This window comes from Echiichthys vipera (genome assembly GCF_963691815.1).
Source record: "Echiichthys vipera genome assembly, chromosome: 17".
Lineage (NCBI taxonomy): Eukaryota > Metazoa > Chordata > Actinopteri > Perciformes > Trachinidae > Echiichthys > Echiichthys vipera.
The window spans coordinates 17,464,855-17,487,126 of record NC_139842.1 but is presented as its reverse complement, the minus strand read 5'-3'; the positions used below and the strand labels follow the sequence as shown (position 1 = coordinate 17,487,126).

Sequence of the window (22,272 nt, the reverse complement as noted above, 5' to 3'; positions counted from 1 at the left end):
CTGCTCTCTCATTTGCCCCACTTCAGCTTTGACAGCTTTTGACAGTCATTTTTTGCCGTGGTCTGGCAGGCTGCAATGGCTGAAGAGGCCAATCTTTCAGAGGGTATTTCATGTGTGTGAAATAAGGTGTGTGAGAATGAGAGCGTGTCTTTGCATGAAAAATGTGCGTGAAAAGCTTAGAATTGGGGCCCTGGTAATTGCCTGTCTGGGTGTCTGTCGGCCAGTTTTTATTCACATCACTAAGTCTCACCATCAGAGGTCACTTACTCTCAATCACAAATGTTCTTGCTGATCAACACTCCTTCAGTCACAAACTCAGACTTCCTGCCCTTCTCCCCCCTCCTCCTTTCTCAAAACATGACTTTTTTCCTCTCCCCTCTGCCTCGTCCAGAGTTTCTTGGCAGTGTTCTTGAGTAAACAGCGTATTTTTAGCTGGGAGGTCATATAGGCCCAGTCTTAATCACCACATTCCCATTTTCCCACCAGCCCAGCTTCAGCCAGAGGCCCATGCAGTCAGCCCAAGCAATGTGGGGGAGGGGATAGAGACTTGAGAGAGAGGAATGAATTTCTACAGAGAGAAACTGATTATTTAGTATTGCTGTCATTTGTGTTATATGAGCCTGGACATCAACATAAAGGCGGCTGGTTTGAGGTAATTTTTTATATGCCTTATTGGACCCATCCAGACATTTCATCCATCACATAAATCTCTAAGTATTACTGTGACACATCTGCACAAGGGTCATTTTTTGCAAGTGTGCATGTTCTTGTGGTCACAAGGGCCCGCTTTGTGTGCTTGAACATGTCTCAGCTGCGGTCATCCAAGCCCAACAGCAAGGACACAGCTTTTCTAACTTTAATTAGCATCTCAGCGATTTTTATTAAACCCCGGACTGAAATCAATGACTCATCGCTTCAGCAGCCGCCACCACACAGACACTCACAAACTAATCAACTCATTATGCTGCTCATACTTAGTGGATTTAAGTGTGTAACCATCATTATCACCATGAAGGGATTGCCGACAATATGGTCAGTTGTGATGACCTTATTTCAGTATACAGTAGAAACGGTCCATATGTTGTTGATTTGAATCATCCGTAGCCTAAATAATGCTGTAATACCTCACTGTTAGCCTTAGCTGCTATTGCAGTGTTTTGCGTTTATTAACAAGTGAAACAGATACAAACAAACCGCGTATAGCTTCTTTTTTAATTAGCTGAATCTAGAGCCTAGAGGAATTACTTCCATCAACAGAAAATGAATCTAATTAATTCGATATTATCGAACAGATAGTCGTTTTAGACATTTTTAAAGCAGCAATGCCAAACATTTACTGGTTCCTTCTTTTTAAATCTTTTACATTTTTGACGATTTAAACTAAATATTTTTTTTTACAAAACGACAAAAAAGATGTCATCAATGACGCATTAAAATAACAACTGGCATTTTTCACTATGGCATTTTATAGGCCAAACAATCAATTATTGAAAAATGAATCTGCAGATTACAATTGTTTGTGTTAATGTTAGATTTTATTCAGATGTAACTGCAAGCTATGAATTCCTTGCAGCCATTTGTATATATATTGTAATATCTTCGCCTCTGAATTACTGTTAGTAATTACTCAGGCTGATGTGAACAGTTTTGCAGACTTGATTGCTCGTAATTATGGTTTAAACAACCAGACATGAGTGCAACATCAGAGTCACTGATTCCTGAACTATCTTTGATAATGGGAAATTATACTTTCAACAATAACTGCAGTTATGCCTCCCCCACAGGTGGAAGGCAGAACAGGGTCAAGATCTGCATAATGGACAAGCTTTAGATGTAGTGAGTTTGCACTGAGGTAGCTACAATCCTAACAGACTTGAAAAAGCTTAAAAGGATACTTTGCTCTTTTAATACCTTTTTCTTTTTAATTTTTACCTTTAAAACCTTACTAACCTTACAGCCACACAGGTGCTTTCGCTTATTGTCAGGGCTGTGTGGGCATTTACAAACTGTACTCAACTGAACTATCCCTGTTTATTATCACACCTACTAGGGTTGGACAATGTACACCTTCATCACTCAATGCCATGGAATGTGGTGACCTCATGTATTTCCCTGTAAATCTCCACCTGACTAACAAGTAATGTAAGCCATAACAACGTATTGATATCACTCAATAGTGTGTAGAATAAAGAAAAGGTGATGATTTAGAATTTACAATGGAATGGCAGACTGTCAACACATGCATCATGCTTAACAATACAAAGTGATCAGGCTTTAGAGAAGAAAAACAAGGAAGTCCTGTTTTGAAATTGATGACTCAAATGACAGGGTCCAGCAATACCTGAAGCTACAGTATATAACAGTTGGCCTGGTGTTATTTGGTTGTGCTGGATACCTTTTTTCCACACTTTCTTTTGCTATGGTATTAAAGAGATATGAACTTATGTGTGTGAAACTCAGAAAATAGGGCTCAAACTAACTATTAGTGGTGACTACTAGTGATGGTTAGACGCGCTCATTTCATCATCAGCCACATATCAGTCACACAGTATCAGAAAGCCTCATTGGCTTTACAACATACAGTTTCTCACTTCTGTACAGAGGCTGCTCGAGGACATTTACACTTACACAACTGCACAGGATGTAAATATATATCTTAATGATAGATTCAGATCCATGCGGTCATTCTTTAGGGAAATATATTGTCCTCTTATACTTTGCTAGCAGCTTATTTATTGGGCTGAGCTGAGGTATGCGTTCTGAGCTTCAGACGTTTTCCTTTTAACTTTCATAAACAATTTATTGCGAAGGTCTGTTTCCTACGCTGCACTTTTTCCTTTTGAAGCAAAAAGTACTTTTCTGTGTCTCTAAAAGAAAAAAAACAGCTCTACTCTACGGTATGATGCTTTTAAGCAAGAACCAAAACACAGAGCAGAAGAAATAGCTTGATTTTCAACACGTTTCATGCTTCAACAGTTGACTAGTGTGACATTCAAATGATGCTCCGCCTCTGTAGTAGCTGATGTTTAGTCCTCTAGGGGAGAGAGGGTTGCTGTCTGTAGATGTGCACTCGTTCTGTTCTCTGTGCTGTCTAATCCCCATGTCAAATTGTTTCCTGCACTCCACGGGAAGTTGCCCACTAAAGGCCCCACCGTCACGGCCTTTGCTGGGGCTTCTGAGAATGTGGGGGCGGTAGCTTGTGGGGGTTGAGTGGATGTGGGGGGTTCAGGGCTGCTGGACAGCTGTGGAGATATAAAGGTCCCACATCAACATTAGACTGGGTTTTTGTACACAATGATCAATCTGACTCTACAAAGGCAGCCTTAAATGGAAGGTCAGGCTAGTTTGTGCTGCTAAAGGTCAAAGTCTGGGTTTTAATCCCTCCTCCTTCTCTACATGGCCTAAAAGAAGCACTGGAGTTGACTTATGAAGTACTTCCGGTTAAAGATGGGGTAGATGAGTTATCGGAGAGAAAAGGAGATTTCTGACTGTTCTAGCAGTATGGCTAACTGCCCACATTTCTTAGAAATCTGCACCCGAGGGACAAGTTTAATTTTTAACTACAAGAATATTTCTCCAAGATGTATGACCAAGTCTACCACATAACCTCTCCAATAAACTGTAAAATTTAAAGTCAATTCTTTAATTTCTAGAAGATTGTTGGTTCAAATCCTGCAGCAGCTACACCAGCTGTTCACAAGCTGTGCACAAGTTTGATATAAGTGATTTACAATTTACAAAGTATACATTTTTTAATTGCTCTTAACATTTTAGATGCAAGCTCATCACAGACAATAGCAATAATCCAAGGAACATAAACACCTGCACCGCAGGCGATATTCTCCAGTCAAGGCATATTTTTCTATAGATCTAATCTGCTTCATTTGGGCTACATATAGACTATCTTTCCCTGTCTGCATGCAGAGGTAGCAGGGTTTATTAACAACCCCAAATAAGAGACGTCGTCACATTTCTGTTTATTTTAATGCCTATAAGTGGTGCCTGTGGATGCAGAGGTCCCGGAAGGCTGCTGCTGTAGCAGGCGGGTTGGCTTAGTTATACAGCCTGACTGAGTATAATGTGACAGGATCTCCACTCTCTCCTTCTCACTTCTGCTCTCTGGTGATTCCTGAACCGGTTTACATTCACATGCAGAAAACTTTCCCGGCAATATAAAGTTTCACTGAGTCTGAACATTAGCTTAAATTAGAGACTGATGTCTACCATGTCTACCTAACTGCAAATACATACATGTTATACATTGTATGCATTTAAAGGGACAGTTCACCCCAAAATCAAATATACAGGTTTTTCCTCTTATCTGCAGTGCTATTTATCAGTCTAGATCGTTTTGGTTTATGTTGGAGATGTCTGCCTTCACTCGAATATAATAGAAAGAGATGGCCTTCAGCTTGTGGTGCTCAAAGCACCGAAAAAATACTTTCCAGAAATCATAACCCATACCCTGGTTGTGAGCAGTTTCATGTTGGAACTATTTTCTTTCTACCCTGAAGAAAAAAGCTCACTCATGCACGAGAGGCTCCCGACAGTGCAAGATGTAATCATTAACGGCGTCCCTTGGTTGAGTTATGGCTGTAACATTAGCTAGCCCAGGTGAGCTATCAGCATCGGTTAGCTATAATCTCCACAAGCTAACAAGCTAGAGCACGAGCCATGCTTCCTTCTGCACGGTGACACCTTTGGCGGTGTTGTTCGGTAGAAAGAATGCTGAGTGCCCTCTACACTGAGCAACTCGCACCCAATGAATCTGGTTTGATAAGGTAGCATTACAAGTAAGAGGGAAAATATGTATTTTTTTAATTTATGCGAACTGTCCCTTTTTTAAGCATGATAAGAACTATTTAAGAGTAAAGTCACCAAGGTCAACATGATAAACTGGTATAGACAAGATCAAGTCGGAACGCAAAAAAAGGAAAGGAAATAGCCTCCGCAGTCATGAGAGAGCGATGAGTCAAAGCAGATAAGGCTATATTTGGACTCATTGATTATTGCTGCCTTCCTTGAGTAGGAACCTTCTGGAGTTATCCGATCAATAAGGGCGTAAATCAGCTGGCGAAAGGAGTAGGTAACAGGACAATTGTTCCTGGGAGGAAGGGCTCGATTCATTTCCTGAGCAATGATCCCAGAAGGAGGAGGACAGGAAGGGGGGAGGAATTTGTCACTCACATATGCTAGTTAGACCCGGGAAATCAAGCAAATAAACGAGTAATTGGATAAATAAACGAGAAGAGATAAAACCTCTAAACAATCTAATAGACTGGAAATGGGCCTTGGTCTGAACTAAATCTGCAATAGCTGCAGATGTGTTTGTGAAGCATTAAAGAGAGAATGAAAGACCAGCAGATTTACAGATGTTTTTGATGTTTCCGTTTTAACTATTCAAGACTGCGACCTCTTGAACCCCCTGCTTTCCTCTGACCGGCGTGAGCTGGCTGGCTGAGAGTCAGGCCGGCGTCGCTCTGTCACGTTTATTTTCAGTCGCTCGCTCAGCGCCGTGGCCAAAGCGATAAAAGCGAGACGAGCTGTCCACAGTGCCGTGGTATGTATCAGTGTGTGTGTGTGTGTGTATGTGTGCTTGCGTGCTGCTAGGGAGTGAAACTGTGAGAACGCTGGGGGGCAGATATTCGTGGCACTTCTTCCAGTCCCCCCTGTGTGACCCCCACCTAAGGGTATCAGAGAGGCTTGTAGTTGGCACAGTGTCACATGGGGGGGTATCTCTCTCGGCCAATTAGCTATCCAATGGGAGGGAGTAGTCAGGGGAAGACTTGAGTTGAGAGGGAAGCAGAGTTATTTACATTCTCTTTCTGCTCCTCTACACAGGCACACTGTCTCAGAGGTGTCTGACGAGATGAAGAGCCTGATCATCGAGAAGAATAAGATGGGCCTGGAGGAAGATCCTGAAGTGCTGGTCAAAGGTGAGTCGCACAACGCCACTTTTACTGTCTTCCTTCACCTAAATACACCTGCTATGTTCAGTTTTGGTGAGCATTAATTAGTTAGTCAACAAAAGAGTTTGATTAGTAATTCATTATTCAAGTAAAAATGCTCAACATTCACAGGTTCCAGCTTCTTTAAAGCAAGAAATCCTAAATGCATTTTTTTTTTAAATATTTATACAAATTGATTACTTTTGCATTTTGGACTGTTGGTTAGATAAAACATACACTTATGGGTAAAATGTACAGTACAAAACCGACATCTCACAAATTGTGATAGTAATTTTTTGACAATTTCTACAGACTAAACATTTAATACTTCTACTTTATTCTCCGGTTAATAAATGAGGTCCTCGCAGATATAGATTGATGGCGTTCATCTTATTAAGTATAGTATATATTGCATTACTATCTCCTGATACGTACTGTCACACCTCCATGCTGCTGTGGCCTGCTGCTTTCAGCCTCTCAAATATGGCGGTTTCATGCTTGTCTCTTCACTATTTTCTGACATTTAATAGAACAAATTACAAGTCTAGAAAATATTCTGCTGATTAATCAATAATGAAAATAATCATTAGTTGCAGTAGACCCCGCCCCTACTCCTTCTTCATGTAAGGACAGCTACAGGCATCAGGAGCGCTGTCTTGGGTGTCTGATGCTTTTGAGGAATGATCTCATCGGATATTTCTGTGAGATTTCTTTTCTTTTTTTCTACTTCTTGGCCTTCTACCGAAAGGCAGCAATAAAATGCCAGCACTTGGATAAGTTACGTCCTGTTTGGACTGGCGGCAGTCAGATTGCCTAATTCTGACAGCAGTTACTATGCACCCTTGGCTAGTGCCCCTCCCTTACTGCTGACCCCTCTCTGTCCCTGTCTAACTGTTTGAGGAGAAGAGTTTCCCTCCTAAACAGGTCCTGGACAGCTACTTTCCTTGGGGCCTTGATTACACTATCACTAGGGATTTCAGCTTTTGCACCATGCTCCCATCCTCCAACTGACCACACTATTATAACCACCGTTACACCTCAGGGCATTGGATAATCCCTCTCATTCATTTGTGTGTGTGTTGCACAAGGATATGTTTCAACCGTTCCTCCATTAAGGCCTTGTTCAGTATGTTTTATTTTTTCAGCAGGCATCCTTAGGTTACATGGGGTTAATATTGCCACACTATTTGACACTTTCTTCATTTTTATTTTACTGCCTGTTAATGTATAGGCCTGTGTCTTTTATTGGAGTGTTGGTCAGGAATGCCAAAGTGGAGATCACAAAAATCTCTGTAGATGTTAAGACAGTAGTTTATTAACATACCCTTGTTGATTTACAGTTAAGACAAGTTGCTTCTCACGTCATGCAGAGCTTCTCATGCTCTGTTTGATCCAAGTTTAGAAATAAGTTTTTTTGTATATAAATGTAAAAGTTCAGGTCCAATTTATAATATTTAATAGGCCAATCTGTCTTCCCTTCAAAAATCGACTTTCATTTTGCAAGATAATTTACATGGTTAAAATTCCAAAATGTTCATATATGAACAGACAGCTTTAGACTGTTTTTTTTTTAACAAAAGTTGCAACATGAAGCCAATGTTATGGCTTTTGGTTCAGGGCCTAACCTGAGAGTTTAGTGTTTGCCTTAAGTGAACTATTGCTTCAATTGCTGTGTTCCCAAATTAGTTTATTATGAAATGCCAGGATGCTGTACCTTTTGTGCATGATGCAATTTTTAGAATTGAACTTTGAAGTGAGGTGTCTTTTTATTTGCAATCATTAATAACTAGTGCAGTGCCCGTTCAGAACAGGTGGATTGCTTGGTTCCCAGTATTACTGCTGGCAGCATTGTCACGGGACGTGCCCATTCGGCGCATGTGACCGCTCAGAGCAGGCCAATTGCTTGGCCCCCGGCAGCGCTGCTTGCAGCATGCTCCAGAACATACAATTGACTTCACACTCAGCACTGCACTCCCTTGGGTCCTCAGCAAAACACCACAGCATTTAAGCAAACTTTGAGGGCCAGTTATAGAAAAACTGTATGGAACATCAGTAATCAGAAAAAGTCTGCTTTTCCAGCTTGAGATTTGATCATGATTCCTCAAAAAATATAGGAAGATTAGCAGAAAATAACAGATTTGGTCACCATATCCAGAAATTGACTCGGCTTATATGGATAGATTCGTCCGAACCCACAGAATGCAGGGAATATGTGTTTCTGAGACTTTCAGTTCAAAAGTTACAGTCACACAAAGCACAGCACTGGGTCCCCAGCATTACACCCGCCAAGTGTAGTAGATCAGATAAATGGAGATACACAAATTACAGACACACACATGAATGCACAGAGATTCCTTCCTTTATAGTTACATTAATTTATATTTTGTTTTAATGTAATTTAAAAATCCATGGAACAAACATGAAAACATGAGAATGACGGGAGGTTTGTTGTAAAGAGACGATATGCATAGAGAGAGATTGTTTGCACAATCTGTGTTTGAGGGGGCGGGGCATTGGGGGTCAGGGGTCACAAATGAAACAAATTAAGGGCGAGCTCTGGCCCCCAGGGGAGACATTAGTAGGCCACAGAAATGGAATCCAGATGGGTGACCATGTGAGGGGTATATGGGGGGATTGTGCTCCTCTTTCTCTCTCTCCCTCTTTTTTTGCCTTGCCGATCGCACTGTTTAAAGAGCAGCATCTGTGGGATATTCCATCCCTGCGACAGACACATCAAGGTAGTCGGCATGCCCTACTCTCCATGTCTCTCACCCAGTCAGCTTGTCTGCCTCCCCTGTCGCACATCCAGTCCGTCAGCAAACTCAGCTCGACTTACCTCAAGGTTTTTATTTATCCGTTTCACGTTGGGCTGTGCCCCTCTGATGTGGTGTTAAATACCTCCTGGGTTTTTGCTTTAGGCTATACTGGGTGGGTTTATAGTGGGTTCAAACCTTTCACTTATATCATACAGAATAATTCTTAAACAGAAAGCAGCCTGAGAGGCTGAGCCTTTGTTCACCTCCTCTTCATTTTTATTTTAGAGTTGCAGTGAGGCAGTGGACACTTTGCACTGCCTGGGAAAACCACTTTGAGGCAAAGGATGAGAACAGGCAGAGAAGAGAAATGGGGGAGATGAAATTAAAAAGGAAGTGAGAGCGGAGGGAAGAAAGAAGCAGGCAAAATGAGTGCTGTCTGACAGGTGGCATGCAGCTTGCTAACCACAGAGGAAGCTGCGATGCTGGCGTGGCGTCATTGCCGTTTTTATAGGGTAGGAAGCTGAAGGTACATTGCCTAATTGTTCCTTTTAAAACCACCCTAAAATATGCATGCACAAGACATATGAACACACATGCACAGCCACCCCACAAGTGGCACACTGCCAAGTCTATAGCAGTGTCCTACCCCCGCACATATTCCCACCCGGCCTAGTATCGGTCCAGGTGGCCTGCCACAGCCCTCTGGATGAACCATGACCCCCTACCAGGACTCTTCAATCCTCCTCCGTCTGTTTCTCTCTGGGCGGCATCTGGACAGAGTACTCTGAGATTAAATATTTATTGGGGACAATTTGCAGACATGGCTGAGGGGGGAGAAGAAATCCACTGCTGTGGAATAGTGGATCTAGGTTGTTGCAGTCTTTCCAAACCCTCAGAACTTTGGGAACACAACAGTCTTACATAGTAGAGCCAGGCCTGGCAAAACCACTGGGCATGCCTATGAGTTGGCTGAAGGCATGTCTGCTTTACTCTCTTTAGTCTCTCTCTGTCACAGCGCTCCAGTACATATCTCTCTCTCTCTTTCTCTCTCTCCTTTTCTCACTCTGTCAACCTCTAAAGTGGTAATTATGTTGGCTGCATGCAGGCTTTAATGCCTATGCTATTAGCTGGCTGTATTTTTATCCCCTAGTATTTACCCCAACAAGGCAGTCTCATACAGACTGCAACAAACTTTATGGACAATTACATGCCTTAGGGATTATTCTTAGTGAAGACATGGTGCTGCAGCAGTGTTTTAGTTACTCCATGACTAGCCCACCTACCGCCTAGACCTTTCAAGGGAAATGCTTGTCCTGGTGTGTAGTTAATATGTACACAAGGCTTTGTGTGATAGCATAGTAAAAGGCGTGCCAAAATGTGTTAAATTGATTTAAAATGCAGTTTCATAATTGACAACTCCAAGCAGGTGCAAACAGATGCTATGAATTGTGAAACTTTGACAAATACATTTTATACACTTATTTCAGTTAGCATAATAAAGCCAAAGTAACATATTGTAAAAAGTATTGTTTTGTCATCAGTACCAAAACTGGGATAATAGCATGTACAGTATATTAAAACATTTCAGCCCGATTAATTGTACTGTCTATAAAAAGAAATAAGGAAACAGTGAAAAATGTCTATGACAATGTCAATATCAATATAATATCTAGAGCCCAAGGTGAAAGTTTAGTTAAAAAAAACACAAAGATATTTGGTTAACTATAACATAGGACACGAAAAAGCAGCAAGCTCTCACATTTCAGAATTTGGAACCATCAAATGTTTGGCATTTATGATTTTTGATGATTAATTTTTAGTTATTCGACTAACTGATTAACTGACATATAAGAGCCACTGTGTATTTCTTTTCATACTTGTCATGTGACACGTGTTGCTTATTTAAAGGGTGGCTGTTGCGGGAGGTGCGAGGCAACTGGATCAAGCAGCGTCGGTACTGGTTCGTGCTGAGCCAGGACTCCCTCGACTACTACACCGGACAAGAGAAGGGAGCCCGCAGACTGGGTGCGCTGGTCCTCACCAACCTCTGCTCTGTCATCTGGCCAGACAAGCAGACATATAAGGAAACTGGTGAGGGGGGAAAAGACGGGCTGATGCATAGCTGACTCATGCTCATGTATACTTGCCCGTAATCTCTGTAGAGTTCAGTAAGACCTGTGTTAATTCCCTATGTGGTGTAGCAAGCATAGACTCAACCCCCGTCCCCCTTTCCATTCCCATGATGTGCCGTAATTCTTAGTAAGTTTGGGAATCCCCATCTATGTTTGGTGGGAATTGTGGCTCAAGGATGGTCTAGAAACCTCACATCTGAGTAATCAACGGGGGCATCTCCCTTCACTTTTTGGGATGAAATAAACAAAACAAAAGTATTTGCTGGACTGAAAGAGACACACGGATGTCTCTGTATTACTTAAATGTGTGTTTGTCTGCCTGCCTGTCCATCAATTGAGGGGATTATGTCCTGCAGACTTCACCAAACCATTAAAAATGTCCAAACCATTGTATGACTTCAAACAGACCGTAGTTCTTACTGACTTAATATGCAAGGGGACTTTTCTGGACAGAAGTGTGCTTTCAATAGTGGCTTTGTAACAAGCTCTATTTGGTGTCTTACTACGGAATAACTTTGTGTTCCTCCTCCCTAACCACTGAGAAAGTTTCATGAAATGTATACTTCCTCTGTATATTTTCTGGTTGTTACCATTAAATATTAGTTCCCTTCTAAGGGCATCATTGACACTTAACAGCAGCATCAATATAAATCAATATAAGGTTACACACAGGTTTAAAGTAAGCAATACCACCATGTCATAACCTCAGTTGTTAAACCTTTTAATTTTGGGTTTGTACTTAACCAAGAACCTAAACAAAGAAGGATGTGGTGCCAAGTCACGTAGCAGGAAAGGCTGATAACAGCCGTGGGGCTGCGGATCAGGCCAGGCTGCCTGGGGTATGTCTTATACTTCCTCTGCACAAGGAGGAAGCACGCCTTTGCACTTTTATTGCAGGTTGTCCAAGAGCAGACTCACTGAGGGGTTTAACACTTGTGTTTTAACTCATGTATAGGATAACCAATGGTGTTTGGTTTTGGCGTGGTCTGAGGTTCCTCTCAGGCTGACCTTTGATCCTCAGTGAAACCTAGAGAGGAAGTCAGGGCCAGGGAGTCACGCCAGACATGCAGGGTGTCCCATGCAGAGAAAGTTTTACTGTTCTCTTCCCCATTTACTTAATTTGCACTCTCAGATGAGGTGCAGTTTGAATTCAGAATACCAAACATATGAAATTGCTACAGTTTTCTTTTCTTTTTCTTTTTTTCCCCCCCAGGCCACTGGAGTATCACAGTGTATGGGCGGAAGCACTGCTACAGGCTGTACACCAAGCACTTCAACGAGGCTGTTCACTGGGCATGTGCCATCCAGAAAATCATTGATACAAAAGCACCAGTGGAAACACCGACACAGCTCCTGATTCGAGACATCGAGGTGGGACACACACACACACACACACACACACACACACACACACACACACACACACACACACACACACACACACACACACACACACACAAAGTTGCTGTTGCTCCCTCCTGCTCTGTTACCATGGAAACCACACGGCCTCATTGGGCCGGGAGTCCAAAGTTTCCTTTCTCTTTTGAATGATCTCATCTTATTCCACCACACGGGGACAGGACATAATAACAGACCTGAGGCAGAGAGGTCATTTCAAGATAAAGGTATTTCCAGTTTTTGAGTGCTCCGAAAATTTGGATTAGTGGAATCTGAAAGGATGCGCTTTTTGCTTTACATTCTCATGTGTAGGGAGAGAGAAGTGTTTTTATAAGCGACAGCCATATTTTTAGAGCAGCTGTTGCTAGAGAACACAAGCATGGTGGAATCTCATTGAGCAGACCAATGACTCGTCTTGCATCAGTCTGCCCCTGGGGTGACGAGAGGGGCAGTTTTTGGCAAAGGAGGTTGAGGAAGGCTTGGTGTGAAGTAGCAGGTCCAGATAAGCAGTCCTTTGCCTGGCCTCCTGTCTACGTAATCTCCCAACGAGAGTCTCTAATCTCAAAGAAAGTGGTTAATCTGCTTGGCTCCGTCTGCCCGTCTGCTTCACCAAGAGGGGTCGAGCTTGTATTTTAGAGGAACAGGGGGGGGGGGGGGGGGGGGGGGCTGCTTTTAAAGTGCCCCTCATTCAATTGTTTTGCTTTTCCACCCTTCTTTCCTCTCTTACACTCTCTCTGTCTATTGCGTTCTCTCACCCTCACCTTTACAGACAGGCACTTTTTCTTGAAATGGGCGAGGTAGTTTCCCTCTCCAGTGTGAGATTAGGACTGCTGCTGCAAAAATCAAAGGGAGAACGAACAGAAGAGGCTTTGTGTGAACAGGACTGCTCGCTTATCTTTAAAAGCATAGATTCATGTTCCAGCCACAGACACAAGGGAGAGCAGGGATTGCAGTGTTAGCCTTGGACCCACAGCCAGAGGCCATGTGTGAAGATCTGAAGAACAGATTAGATGGGGTGAACTGCTCTTAAATCTTTCACGCGTTATATTTAAAGGACAAAATAGGGTGAAATTATTGCCTCTACTGTCTGTTGTAAATCCATCACAGTTGACACACAGACTTCCTTGGTCAACCTACTGACCTACTATAATTTAGCTGTGGCCACACACACACAGACACACAATTTTCCTTTGCACTGAGGGAATACATTAAACGACATTTCAGGTGCACTGAGTTTTGGTTTTGTCTCCCAAATAAAGCAGTTGAGATAATCTAGCTGAACTCTTGGTGCGTTTACAACCTTTTTCAAAAATCTTGCCTCCACTGACCTTGTTGTAACTTTGCTGTATTACCAGATCTTAGAAATTACTTTATTGAGCACAACATTATCATGACTGAAAACTGAAAAATGATGGACAAAACTCTCTTGAAGAAACCAAGAGCAAAGTTGTTACGATAATGGTGCTTTAAAGAAAAAGTTCTACATTTTGGGAGATGCGCACACACCACACGTGTCTGCATTTATGTACAAGTCCTTTTCAGCCAGCTGACTTAGCGCAGCATGAAGACTGGAAATGGCGAAACAACTAGTCTGGCTCTGATCAAATGTAACAAAATTGGCTTAGCAGCACCTCTGAATTTCACTAATTAACATGTAATACCTTAAAAAACAGAGTTTAAAAAGCAACTCACCATCACTATTTCAGTTGCCAGGCAACCGGGCGGACTCCAGGGACAGCCAGGTTAGCTGTTTTCCTATTTCCAGTTCTTTAGTGCGTTCCATTAACATCTAAGTCGGAATGGGAATGACGTACGAGTTGACTTTGCTGCAGTTACAAAGTCGTAAAACCATTATATTTAATTATAATACATATATATTTATATATTATTCTGTGCACTGAAACAAGAACAGGAAGATTGACAGTACTGATGATTATTTAATATAACACCAAAAATACAGAAGTGAGAATAAACGGTGTATTCCTATAGTTTTAACCACTGCCAATGCTGGGCGCAACTGGAACTTATAAATTCCAACTTCAGGGGGGCGTGCCAGCCTGAGTTTCCTACTTCAAACTTTGAAATCCAGACTTCGGAGATCAACTGAAACGTAGCATTTATGCTAGCCTTTAGCTAAGTTAGTCAGCTGCTGGCTGTAGCTTCATATCTACCATGCAGATTTGAGAGTGGTACCAATCCTCTCATCTAGCATTTGGCAAATATTTCCTAAAACTTCTAACTAATACATGTGTCAGGGGAAGACCAAAGGGAATCAGATGCAGTCTGTGGGCCTAACTATTAATGTACAGAGCATTATTTCATCCGGGATGTCAATGTATCCTGGTCCACAAAGCATCATCTCATTCCCACGTTTCAAACAGACAAGCCTGTCACTAGCGTGCACCAAACACTTCAGAAGAATGTGTCAACTTTGCTCCACTAAGGAGGGGGAGAAGGCGGGCTTGTCTTTTAGCCAGAGAGAAAGAGTGGCTGGTTGTGAGGGGGTTGCAGAGGCAGGAGAGAGCCAGAGCAGTGGCAACGTTACTAATGAGCAACAGGTGCTAGAGGGCAGTAGCATGGAAGCCATCTGTACCGCTGGAAGGCTTCTATCCACATAGGCAGTGAAAGACACAAACACATGCACACTAAACTCATTGACACCAGCAGATAAAATATAACGTGTCAGTCATGCTAGTGTGGTTTGCCAGGTCATCACTTGACCTTCCCGCTGCTTTGAAAGTTGCCAGAGCTGAATTGTGACCCTGGTCAACTCGACCCCAGCCACCCTTAAACGCGCATACTCAATCTCCCTCTTGCTGACTTTCTTCTAGGTCAGCTGCAGGCATTTTGAAGACATATAAAAGTTTGTTTTCTCTAATGTGTCTTTTGATGTTTTCCTCAATATTTTCTCACTTGTGTGCTTTAGGAGAATAAGTTCAACCCAGAGGTAGTGGAACACATGTACCAGCACAATCCCATCCTAAAGTACACCCAAGGCCCCCTGTACGCTCCTCTGTTGCCCTTCCCCTACGGCAGCCTGGAGCACACATGTAAGTATTTAACATGTACACGTCACAAATTATCATAGCAGCAATGTCTGAAGTTGCAGATAAAAATGATAATAATGGCAAACATCATTTTTATAATATTTAATATAATTTTAAGCAAAATAATAAAACAAATAGGTTCAGATCTCAGTGCTGATGGCAGTGTTTTATGCTATCTAACAGAAATTGACCACTGAAGCCTATATCTAAATCCATTTAGCATATGTGTAATGAATTATTGTATTATAGCTTAAACGTCAGCTGCAACTCAATAATGTTTACACAAAATAATGTTAGCATCAAATAGATTTTTTTGTTGTTTTCGAAAAGTTTTTAAATCAAAGTATAAAACAATGTTGGACGCCTTCCTCTTCTCTACAGACCACAGTGGAAAAGGCTACGGCTCGGTGCGTGAGGAGGCCGTCAAGCTCTTCAATTGCCTGCAGCAGCTGGAGTCGGCACGGGAGCCGGTTCCCATCATCCAGGGCGTGCTGCAGACCTGTCTGGACCTGCGGCCTCTCCGCGACGAGGTCTACTGTCAGCTAGTGAAGCAGACCAGCTACACACCGGCCCCGTACACTGCCGCACACCTCCGCTACTGGCAGCTTATCACTTGCATGAGCTGCACCTTCCTGCCTGGGCCTACCGTGCTCAAGTACCTGCGATTTCACCTCAAAAGGTGAGATACACAAAAAGAATACTCAAAAGTTGAAGAGGTTGCAGCCGGGAAATGGCTGTAGCGACACTTTCTACCTATATATAGTATAGTTTTGACATCACCGTGCATTTATATAGCATCACCGTACATTTATATAGCACCTCGGCTTTATGATAAAAAAACATGTGGAAATCTCACATTTAAAAAAAAAAAAATGTCCCCTTTAAACTTTGTTTGTTTTGTTAACCTCAGCTGAATATAATACTTGCTGCGAATCCTTCTGCTGTCACTATAAAGTAATAGTAGTAATAGTGTGTATTTTCTATTCATGAAAATTATTTTGGATAACTGTGATCAGAGAATGTGAACACAACAAGCTGTAGCAGTGAGATGCAGTCCGGGTCCTATAAGAATAGTACATCAGACCAGGAGTCAGTTGTTTGTTATGAAGGAGAACAGGTTGAATGCTGGGAGATGAAGGTGAACCAGTAGTGTGCAGTAGCAGGGAAAGCACAGGGTCTAGACAGCGGACAAAAAGCAGGCGCCATCACCGCAAACCACCAGTTTAGATATAGTAGCGTGATATGCCTTCACATTGTTAGCGTGTTCCCCAGACAGATCCAGTGTTTTAGGGCTGGATTTACGGGTCTGAATTAGCCCTTCTGTCAAGCATGCTAATCTAAACTATTAGCAGTGCTAATCTCCTGCTCCAGTCTGCCATACCATCAAACCACTACAGTTTTCTATCTATGTGTCTGTACTAGGAATCACCCTTCAGCAAATGGAACAGTTGCATGCAATGGCGATTCATAATAAGGCTGTGGAACTCTGCCCGAGTGTTGTGATACGCTTTGCCACCGATCTCACGCACTCTCTCACTCTCTGGATCTGAGCTGAGGCTGCAGCTGGGCAGAGCTATAAGACTGGAGCTGGGAAGTAAGCCCAGAAACCCTCCTCCACTCCCCCAGTTCCCTGAGAAACCCCCAAGGGAATATCTGCTGTCAAAGAGAACGGGCCAGAAGAAAGAAAGCAGAGGAGGAGGGGGCAAGAAAGGAGGAAAGAGCAGAGAGGGGTGAAGACAGGAGAGTATAGGAAGGATCACACAGACTCAGTGGAACATTCCTAATTATGTTTCAGCAGGACAAATCCCACCCTGTGGCCATATAGTTATGAGAGAGGGAGACATTGGAGGGAATAAGAGGGCCTCTCTGCGTCTGGCAGAATTTTGAAGCCCTCTTGCTACCCTCTCTCTGTCCTCCTTTTTGTGTATGTTGGGACAAACATCGTAGTATAAGTGTTTCCTTCCTATTTTCCCCCGTTGTTTACGCAGGGTTGAGCTCATAACTCCATCAGGTTGTATTTCACACCTTTCACACTCCACGAAGTGTGTGAGACTTCAGGCTCCAGTCGTAGTGTGTTGTCCGCCGCCTTTGTGTCCTCCCCCCTTTTAGAACAACAGTACACACACTCACCTACCACTCCAGGACACTCCGCTGGGAGGAAGTGGCAGGTCGCTATGGTTCACAAGAGCGGAAACACCTTTTCCTGTTTCGTGCGCTGCGCAAAGTCAAACATGTTTTCTTTGCCGTTTTCCTTTTCTTTGAAGGATTGAGGGATGTTGAGCCTTTTAAGTCCCTAAGAGCTAAAGTGAGAACATTTGTCATTCCTCGCCTCATTGACTTTTAAGTATTGCTAGCCCAAAGAAAATAAAGAACTCTGTTGAATCAAAAGGATGACGCAAAGTCCATACTCGCATAACACGTTAGAGACTTTGAGTCACCGTTAACATCACACGCATTAACAACTTCTCCCTTTTTAAGTATTGAATGTTTTCATTTGGCTGGCAAGTAACTAGAAATTCCGAATGTGCTTTCACACACACTTCTTGCAGGATCCAGAGCCAAAGTCCTGAGTCTGAGATGGATAACTATGCGTCGTTCATTAGCGAGGCTCTGGAGAAAACCAAGTGTCGGGAGTGTGTACCATCCTGGGAGGAGATCCAGATGCTGATGAGCCGACAGGAGATGCTGTGCACCGTTCACTATCCTGGCCCTCTATCTTGCCAGCTCTGCATCAGCTCACACACTACTGCAAATGAGGTTAGGGGCGCCTTTCATCTGCATTCCACTTTATAGCACAACTTTTGTTAATATCATTCAGTTTTGTTTTAGCCTAATCTGGAGTCTAGTGACATTGCTATACCATGATAATCCTATTTTCACTCTTAAAATGTAACCATTTGTGTGTTTCTCTGTCTTTTCCCTTGCCCCTCACCAGGTGGTGCGAAGGATGCAGGAGAAGCTCGGCCTGCAAGAGAGTAAAAACACGTTTGCACTGTACGAGCAGAATGCACTGTGGGAGCAGCCGGTCTCAGGCAGCGCTCTGATTGCTGACATTTTGACCAGGTTTGAAGTTAATATCTGCCTTCACCCTGTAAAACAGAACAGACAGACAACGACAAGGAAGTTAGACACAATAAAAACCAAGCAGACAGCCATGCTATCAAAACCCCTCGTCTAAGTCCGGCAGGAATCTGAGCTATTTGTCACTCGTTAGATAAATGCGAACAGAGCGGTGGATTGTATATTTATCTTCGCTAGCCCAACTCCTCTGTTATCCAGTATCCTTGATAACTGGTGACCTTGTCTGGTCTTGTTGGTCAAACATGAGACCCTCCTGGGAAACTGGACTGTCACTATTTCTGTCAGCAAAGCCAACCACTCAGCTGGACAGCCAAGGTGAAGCTGATGTCATTTGGCTGTACAAGGCAAAGTCTTGAAAATGATAAGGCATTCAACCGGACTGAATAGGACCTGTGTTTTTTTTTTTAAAACAAGTGTTTGCGTTTGTCGTCACATGCTGAGTGACAGAATAAACATGAAACCCAAGTTACTAAACAACAAACTTAGAAATTGAGGACGCATATCTTGTAACAAATTAACATCACAGCATTAAATTCTTGGTACTCCATTTATATATTACTGTATTTGTTCTCTTTCTAAACCTTTCTGTCCCTCTTCTGTGCAGCCTCACCACCAAAGAGTCAGAGTCTAAATCCCAATGGAAACTGTGTTTCAAGCTCTACTGCCTGCTGGATGCTGACAGCATATCAGTGGACAGCATTGAGTATCTCTTCCTCTTTGAGCAGGTAATGGAGCAGAACTCCTTAAAGGGCAGAGTCCTCCTTTAAGGGTGTCTTTGTAATGAGTGACCACTTCCGTGCTAATAATGAGATACCATTTATTGTCCTGCAGTGATTCATTCCTCGTATTTCAATGGAATTATTATGTTTTTTACTTAACAATCATTAATGTCTTATGGGCTGTGATTGCAATAAAGCAAAGTGCATATGAAAAGCATGACTAAGAACACTGGCTGTAGTGCAGAAGGGTAAAAGGCAGCCAGCACTAGCTTCATTAGAACATTTTTCCTCTGTACTCCCATAAAAGAGTTATGGGACAAAATAAAACGGGGAGGGGTAGAGAGGATTGATGGCAGGGCTGAGGCTATTACTGACAAATTCTGCCTTTTCCTCCTGTTCTGTCTCTCCCTGTTTGTCCTGGCTTTGGCCTTTTTTTGCTACAGTGCCATGAGATGGTTGTGCGTGGCCAGCTGCCAGCCTGTGAAGAAGACCTGCAGGCATTAGCTTCCCTGAGGCTTCAGTGTCTGATGGGTGACTTCAGCACACACGCCCCCTGTCCACCACTGGACGAGCTTTTCCCAGGTCACATGCTAGAAGCTCGAGTCCTCATGTCCCTTTCTGCACCTCACGCCCTGCCTCCTTGTCAGGTGGCGGCTCAGGGCTGCCCCACAACGCAGCGATTCCACACAGGCCTCTTGGCAGGGACGCTGTGGAGCCACACAGCTACAGCAGTGCACAAGCAAAAGGTGGAGCAGGACATGCGTCTGCGTAGCCGGCTGAAGGAGGAGGCAGCGGCGGTCATGGGATCCATCTTGGACCGTTGGAAAGGTCTGGCCGGCTACAGCCGCAGGGACAGTATGGCTGCCTACCTCACAATTGCACGCCAGTGGTCGGGCTTTGGATGCACTCTTTATGAAGTGGACTTTTATATTGTGAGTACTGTGAGGTTACATTTTAGTTTTATTGTTGGACTGAAAGGTTTCGCTCCCTCAGCGCTGAAGAGTCACATGGACTCTTGAGGTAAATTAAAGGATAACTTTCAGCTGTTCTGACATCTGCTTACCTCTTCCTCCCTCCAGAGTTCGACAGGGAGTTTTTCCCAGAAGCTGTGGCTGGGTGTAGCTGCTACATCTGTGTCTCTGTATCGGCAGGGAGAGGCAGAGGCCCTGGAGTCCTTCCCTTATGGCCAGATCTGTTCTTACGGCGTATCTGATAGCAACACCTTCAAGATCACAGCTGGGGATCGGGATCTGCTGTTTGAAACCACCAAGGTATAGTAGCTCACGCCCTAGTTTAGCATATACACCTCCCTCCATCCAGCTCATTCATTTGGTCTAAATAGAGAGCACACAACCTGCTCCTGCTGTCCAACTGAAGCTAACCACCAAAAGTCTAACTTCGGGGGGGCTATTACAGTGGTTAGATTAAAATATTAGGCAAAATTTCTCAGAAACATGGATGTTCTTCCAAACAGACAATTTTTTTTCAGTAGAGAACAAATCTTGCCTTTCATGGAGCAGATTTGCTTGCATCTTCCCACACGGAACAAAAAATCCCTCTGTGATCTCTCATGGGGCACAAAAGTGGCTTTTATTTATTTATTGGACGCACAGGCGAATTGAAGCGGTGCCCAGTAAAGCTCCTACTTTTATGAACTTAAGGCCTCATATTGCGCTGACGTGAATGTTCAGGGTTTGGAGCTACTGGGCAGGGTAAAAAAGAGAGCGAAAGATTTGCAGGGGATGATTATGGTTAAACCTGGAGTTAAGGGTGAGGGCGAGATTAGCTGCTCATTGAGGGGTTACAGTTAAAGTTGAAGAGTAGGTGTAGCTTGAAACCCTGGGACTGTTTTAGTCCCTGTTCTCGCACACCATGTTTAGGCAAGCATTAGCAGGACTAAAGTAATGGTCATGGTGGCTTCTGGTGGTTTGGTGGTCATGTCCACCAAGGTCAGGGTAACCGACGGACAGATGAACTCCTCGGCACTGCCCTTAATGTTTTCTGCAACAGTTGCAGAACAAAGTATCTCAAAGTGATGAAATGTCCACGAGAATCTGACAAACATCATCCTCAGCTTCTGGAGGATCCAATTTTTTTAACAGCTGGATGACATCATCCATCTCCACCCTCCTGTGACAGTGCCAGACAGACACTGAGACTGCCACCAATCTGACCTCTCTCTCTCTCTCTCTCTCTCTGTGTCACAGCTGACTGAGATCATGCAGCTGATGAATGCGTATTTCAGTGCCATCCGTCGCCAACGAGGGAAAGGGGAAGATGCAGACATCACCATAACAGAAGGCACAGGGGTGGGATTTCATCACCTGGCCTCAACACACACGCCCACCCTCCTTGAGTTGCCCTCGCACCCAGTTTGAGAGGGACCCATAACGAGACAACCCCCAACCATCCTCCTCCACGTGGCCCCTATGAAGCCCAGCCCCAGTCCTCAGGACACCACGCCTCCTCCGCTGGGAACGGCACGGCAGCCAAAACAAAGAGAGGGCTGTTTTCACTCCCCATCCGTGAAAATAAACCCTCACTGAGCTTTCCAGCTGAAGGAGCTGGCCGACGGAGGAGGGAGGGAGGGAGGGAGGGAGGGGATGGGGAAGGCGAAGGCGAAGGCAAGGGGGTTCTGTTTTGCAAGTGAGGCCAGAAACCCACAGAAACCAATGCGGTTGCTGATGAGCTGTCACACACCCTCACCCTGTCCTGTCACGGAACCACCTCTGTCACCCTGAATGGCAACACCCCCCCCCCCCCCCCCCCAACCCCACCCACACCCCTCGACAATGTGAGACATTGGCGTGAGCCTTGCTACATCAGGGAGAGATAGTATCACGAGAGTTAGGACCTATGGAAACAATGAGCTGTGGTACTCCCCTCATGAAGGTATGGCTTAGAGTGAAAACACTACTCTCTCTTTCTCTCTCTCGGCGTGTGCCATATTTGTGTTGCCTTTCCTAGAAGGCAATCGTCCCTCATGCACTGCTGGAATAGTGTTGAGAACATTCAGTGTGTGACAGACACACACACCCCCCCTTGTCTTTGGCTCGCTCTTTCTCACACACACACACACACACACACACACACACACGCACACGCACACGCACACGCACACGCACACGCACACACACACTCTCTCTCTCACTCTCTCACGTGCCCTTATGCTGACATGTTCATCAGAGACG

General features: G+C 43.8%; 1 protein-coding gene across 1 annotated transcript in view; it reads left to right on the top strand.

Moving 5' to 3' along the window:
• plekhh3 (pleckstrin homology, MyTH4 and FERM domain containing H3) overlaps nt 1–21,646 on the top strand; it is a 31,081-nt gene extending 9,435 nt beyond the window's left edge. The window contains exons 3-13 of the mRNA XM_083932015.1: nt 5,842–5,936; nt 10,613–10,795; nt 12,050–12,207; nt 15,161–15,284; nt 15,663–15,960; nt 17,831–18,038; nt 18,217–18,344; nt 18,967–19,087; nt 19,525–20,013; nt 20,161–20,352; nt 21,289–21,646. Coding sequence (XP_083788141.1) covers nt 5,842–5,936; nt 10,613–10,795; nt 12,050–12,207; nt 15,161–15,284; nt 15,663–15,960; nt 17,831–18,038; nt 18,217–18,344; nt 18,967–19,087; nt 19,525–20,013; nt 20,161–20,352; nt 21,289–21,459 — 2,167 coding nt within the window. The 3' untranslated portion in view covers nt 21,460–21,646. The remainder of the gene's footprint in view (nt 1–5,841; nt 5,937–10,612; nt 10,796–12,049; nt 12,208–15,160; nt 15,285–15,662; nt 15,961–17,830; nt 18,039–18,216; nt 18,345–18,966; nt 19,088–19,524; nt 20,014–20,160; nt 20,353–21,288) is intronic.
• Nucleotides 21,647–22,272: the final 626 nt, after the last annotated feature.